Source organism: Tupaia chinensis, unplaced genomic scaffold (assembly GCF_000334495.1).
Source record: "Tupaia chinensis unplaced genomic scaffold, TupChi_1.0 Scaffold000257_1, whole genome shotgun sequence".
NCBI lineage: Eukaryota > Metazoa > Chordata > Mammalia > Scandentia > Tupaiidae > Tupaia > Tupaia belangeri.
The window spans coordinates 3593631-3599764 of NW_006159737.1; the positions used below are offsets into that span (position 1 = coordinate 3593631).

Here is a 6134-nt window from a genome sequence, read left to right on the forward strand (position 1 = left end):
ACGCGGAAGTGGTGCTGGCTGGGAAGGCGTAGTGTGTAAAAAAAAAAAATTGCTTTAAATTTTATAGACCACGAGGGTATTCTCTTTTCCTCCAAAAGAAGGACAAGATAGGTTATGGTTATGAATATAAAGTTATAGAGCATGTAAAAGTGAAAAGTTTTTGAAAAGACAGAACTTTATTACATTAGTTAGAAAATGTATAAACCACTTGTGAGTAAATATAAAACCATTTGTGGAAACTTTTTCTTTGATATCTATCTATATATAGGTAGATATATCTATAGATATATCAAAGAAAAAAATATATATATTACTTTCTGTCAAAACCTACTTTTTCTCTGTAAAAAATAAGGGACAGCATTAATTTTTGAAAACTATAATATGATATCAACAAAAATCTGGGGAGGACTATTTTGGTATTTACTTTTTTGCTATAGGGTGTATGCACTTGCCAGAGAGACAAAGAGAGAGAGAGAGACAGACATAAAGTGAGAAATCACCCTCCTGGGGGGTGGCTATGCCACAATTTCTTCTCCTCCATTCTTCTCTTGGGATTTTGGGCATGCATGCACACATGCCTGGTGTGAGTTTAAGCCACTGGGTCCAGGACTCAAGTTATGGTCAACTACGTTGGAGTCCAGCAACATCATCGTTATGCTATCTGCTGGTCCGAGTACTTACTTATTATAATGAAAGTGATTTTAGGGGAATTTCCTAGATAAATCATTAACAGCCATACTATATTTGAACCATATAATCAAAAACCGTATTCAAATACTTCAGACTTCCAAGTTTTTCAGAAGTTGGAAAGCATGTTTGCTATTATTTTTGACACAATTTAAATGCTTTTTAAAAATTTGTCTTTGGATATTTCAGTTATAATTGCTTTGTATAGTATTATTGAGACAGAAGTTAGACCAAATAAGTAGGTAAAAAGGGCAGGAACCCCTGAGGAAGAATCACTATGATAGGAAATGGACACACACATACATTAAGGTAGAACCAACTTATAAAATGGAGTCACTCTGGTCAAGCTTCTGATAAGGGTTACTCAGGTATTCCCGCTCTGCTTGCTCACACAGAGCTGCTTACAACCAGAGCTGTTTTACAGCTTGCTTGATCAATCACAGCCCATGAGGAAATGCAACCAGACCCTCTTCCAACCCCCTTCCTCCCACCCTTTCTCTCACCTGGCTCTTGGCACAGGGAAGGTTGTTATCTTCTTTCCTGTCACCCAGATATACACACAAAAATTCACCACCAGGATGGGACACTAACTCAACACCCTGATTCCCACCGGGGCAATAAACTAATTGGGCAGTGTATCCAGATATGAATGCTCATTTCTTCAGGATCAGCCTGGCCATGTGTGATTAGACAGTTAAATTCCTCACCTGAGAGAGATGCACAAACAGGAAAAAGCCTGGGAAACCAAAGAAGCCAGCTACCATGACTGACCTTCTCCTGCTAAATATTCATTACCAACCATCAGGATAAAAGGTACATCTCATTCCATGCCCAAGGAAGTCGTTCTTCTCTAGCAGCTTCCCACCCCCATGCCTTTCAGGCATGGAGTTGTATTTCCTTCCTATCAGAAAGCTTTACTTTTTCTATTAAAATTTCTCTTTTCTAACTTTACCAGTGTTTGTGATTTTTCATTCTGCATCTCAGGGCAGGTCTCTAACCTTAGAGACCTAGACCTAAAAAACCTAGGATCTCACACAACACAGCTCAACTCTCCCATTCTATATCAGCACTCCTTGCAGGCAACTCCTTGCCTGCAAGCTCCTTTTGAGCAGCACTAAGCTTGTCAATGAGCTGGCAGTTCTCCTCAATATGACAGCCAATCCTTCTGCAAGCCTCTTCTCTCTTCTCAAAGTCAGTTTCTCAGAGACTGAACAAGCCTAAACAAAAATAAGAAGCCCAAACAAAGCCTCTCTGACACAAATTAAAAAAAAAAAGAACCCTTGCCTCAGTTTTCCATTGGCAGCTTATTTTCCGGGACCCACACCCTGCCTGGGAGCTCTGGTCTCATACCCTCTCTTAATAAACTCTCCATTTGCTATTCCTTCTGTGTCCACATCTCTAATTCTTCCTGAGTATGATGCAAAAAATCAGGTCAGCTGCTGTTCCTGCATTGGGTGTTGGTCTCATGCACCCCAACTTCCTGCATCATAATTTTCCTGCTTCATAATTTAAGCCTCAGTTTGTTATTCTTTTTTTTACAGAATTACTTTTATTAAACTTTATTTATATATTTATTTGTTTTCATTTGACCAGAGAGAGACAGAGTGAGAGGGATAGAGAGAGGGAAAGTGAGAAGTTAAGCCGCCAGGCCAGGGACTTGAACTGTGGTCAGCCATATGGGAGTCCAGCACCCTTAACTACCATACCACCTGCGGCCCCAGCTTTAGTGTTATTCTAATAAAGATAGCCTAAAGGAAGATATTTTTTCCCTAGGTTCAAATAACTTACTTAAAAATCTAACTTCAAATACGACATTAAAGAGATGAGGGTAGAAAGGGTACAATGTTTCAGTTAGGCAGAAGTGAGTGTATTTTTTACAATTTTTTGAGATCTGTTGCAAAACATGCTGAATATAGTTAATAACGATGTACATTTTGAAACTGCTAAGAAGAAATTCAAATGTTCTTAGTGCAAAATAATAAGTATTTGAGCAGATGGATATGTTAACTAGCTTTACTTAACTATTCCACATTGTATTTATAAAACGTAATGTTATTTTGTACCCTATAAAATACATATTATTTTAAATTGTCAATTTACAATAGAATAATTTAAAAGTACAATTTAAAGGTATTTAAAAGGTGAATTTACATTTTATGTCAAAATTTTTATATTCTATAGGCTATGTATACAACATAAAACTTGGCCTAAAGCCTGGAATCAAATCCAGAAAAACTAAGATCCAAATTTACTCAAATAGAGTATAAAAGGTACACTTTTAATAACAACATAAAATGAAGTAATTTCGGATATACACAAAAATGATTCTTTTTTTAATATTAGTTCTTCATTTCCATCATTCTTATTCTGCTATTGCCTCAGGTTTTTACTATATGTTCTCCTCACCAAACCCCAATCTAGACCTTATTGTTTGGGGTAATTTGAAAAATTACATCATCAAGAAAATGCAAATGACAAACGAGATTCTGTTATTTTTGCCAAGCAAATTGACCAAATTTAAAAAAAATCAGCATTATTAAAAATGTGTGGAAATGAACAAATTTAATACAACTTTATGATGATGTTTATACATATCATAAACTTAAATAATTAAAAGTGGGGTAGACTTACAGATAATATTTATTTTATATGTTTCTTAGGATTAAAAATATTTCAAAGTTTTATGGATCATTGTTATAAATTAGTAAAATAAAAGGCAGGTCATTCTATATAATATTATACAGATCTATCTCATACCCCTCTGAGGAGTAACCCACAGTAGATGCACCTTAAAATCTTAACTTTCCTGCTCATATGGACATCTTGATTGTTTTCATGTTCTATTTAACTTATATCACAGGAGAGGTAGTATTGGTAATCAAACAAAAGCAAATTAAAACAACAAAAATCTCACATTTAAAAATGTATTATTTTATTTATTATAATTACTATTAGTTCAAGTTTTGCTATAGAGTATGTGTGCTCATGAGAGAGAGAGAGAGATAGAGAGAGAAAAGAAAAGTGAAAAAAGCAAGCCACCAGGTCCAGGATTTGAACCATGGCCAGCCATGTTAACCACCTTAACCACCATGCCACCCGTTGCCCCCCCCACCAAATCACATTTTAAACTGTCAAACTTAGTAAAACAACAACAAACCAACTTATTTTACTTAGTAAATTTTTTACTAAGTAAAAACTTAGTAAAAATGGCAGTCATCAGTCCTGGGTAGTATACAGGAAAGTAGTCACATTAGAGATTAGTATAACCTTTATAGAAAGCATTCAGGTAGTGTACATTAAGAATCTCAAAAGTACTTATTTTTTTCTACTTAGTAGTTGCATACTAAGAACTCACTAGACCTGCTGTGGTTTATCCAAATTCTATTCATGATCTTCCATTAAGAGCTAGAGCTTGGGACCAGCAGTTAGCGTAATGGCTATGTCGCTGGACTCCCATGTAGTCGACCGTGGTTTGAGTCCCAGACACGGCGGCTTAAAACTCACGCCGGGCGCATGTGCATGTGTGCCCAAGATCCCGAGAAGAGAATGGAGAAGGGACTGTGGCGTGGCCAACCCCCCTGGGGGGTGATTTCTCGCTTTCTATCTCTCTGTCTCTCTCTGTCTTTCTGGTGAGCACACGTGCCCTATAGCAAAAACCTCTCCAAAATAAAAAGAGCTAGAGCTTCTCCCCTTTCCTAGGGTTTGTAACCTCTTTCGGATTGTAACTATTTCAAGTCAAATTCAATATCCATGATGTTCTAGCCAAGTTTCATAATCTGGTAAAATCATTACAGACTCTGACTCAGTGAACACAGTCACAGTAATTCAGAAGGAAACCTTTTCTGAAAACAAGAATACTGTCAATATCTGTTAAATGAGTAAAAATGCAGAACTATCATGATCACAACAAAATGAGCAACTGGCATTAATTGAAAGCTTTCTATTCAGAAGGAGGCTCTGGTGCCAAGTGCTTTATACTTCATATTTCTTATTTAATACTCAAAACAGTCCCTCCCCTCTCCATTTCTCAGACAGAATACCAGGAGCCTCAAGTAGGTTAGGTGTGTTTCCCGAGGAGGTAGAGCCAGCATGGGCCCGAAATTCAAATCCATGTCTGACTACCAATATGATGTACACTATCAAATTTGCCTATGGAAAGCCCACTAGAAACCATTTTGTATTAGATATGTTTTATTAGTTAATATAGTTAACTATCCTTGGAGCTGTAAAATGATGTATTAAGAACAAAGTTTCTTTTTATATATAAAAGCAGATAGAAAAAAAGTCTCTGCTGAATCTTGTTATATAAATATTTACCTGTATAGGACCAGCCAATCTCTTCAACAAGTTTTCGCTGCTGTCTGTAGTATCCATAAGTCCAATCTGTAACCAAGAAAAACCAAATGATCAATGTACAGAAAAATGTGTGTCCAAAAAAATTTAAAATACAAGACGTTCAAATCATTTATATAATAAATGTTTCATTCCTCTTTTCCGTGTCACCATCCCAATGTCTCCCCTCAACCCCAACCACTACCATTATTGACTCCAGTGCCCCTGACCTGGTCGTTAGTCTAAATTTTAAGGGTTGGTCCATTTAAGCATTGTTAATGTTCAGGCAAGGACAAGACAAATGTTTGTGTAAAGCAGGAGCAACTTGGGAGGGGGGTTTATCCCTAAGAGAGACTGGGGTCAGAAAGCACAGCTAGTTGTATCTTCATGTTTTTCTTAACATTCCCTCAGTCTACTATGTGAAATACCATCAATTAAATAAACTCTGTGATGTTTAACCTAAGCTTTATCTATAAATGCTTCCAGGCGACCTAGAGTTTATCATAGTTTAAAATGTGCTTCCCTTCTACTGCAAAGTAAAATTAGTTACTTTGAGAAAAATAGCATTTAGATGTATGTATGGTGGTGGGGAGAAAGGCTACGCTGTTCAGCGAAAATGAATTTGTACGTAGAGGAACAGAAATGCCTGAATGAGGTAGTGCAGTGGGAAGCTTAGGGCACCGTAAAGATGGTGAGTGCCTCATGACCCAGATAGAGGCTCCAGATCTAGAACGTGGGGCAAGGGGTATAGAAAGGAACATGGGTGGAAGCCAAGGTCTCACTCTGCTTAATTCAAAATTTTGCCTGGAGCCATGCCTGTACCCAAGAATAGGCATGTTATGATTCATCTTTCTCTTTCCTATGCCATTGTCCTTAATCCCAGACTGTACTAACATTAGTGCTCCACTTCAGCTACATTGTGGGTAAAATAAATCATTGTGGGTTAGGTTTGGAACCCAATTAGTGTTGTGAGAACTTTTTCTGTAGGAAAGACTGCAAATAGCTAGATGACAAGTGAACTTATAGAACATCACTCCTTTATAAAGTGAGGTTTTGTCAAGATAGCTTTTACATATATGTGTGTGTGTGTGTGTGTGTGTTTATATAAATATATA

The 6134-nt window shown here is 36.9% G+C and overlaps 1 protein-coding gene across 1 annotated transcript in view; it reads right to left on the reverse strand.

Annotated features, from left to right (window-relative positions):
• PTPRZ1 (protein tyrosine phosphatase receptor type Z1) overlaps positions 1 to 6134 on the reverse strand; it is a 224851-nt gene that overhangs the window by 153216 nt on the left and 65501 nt on the right. Inside the window, 1 exon segment of the mRNA XM_006149215.2 lies at positions 5005 to 5070. Within this exon segment, the coding sequence (XP_006149277.1) occupies positions 5005 to 5070 (66 nt within the window).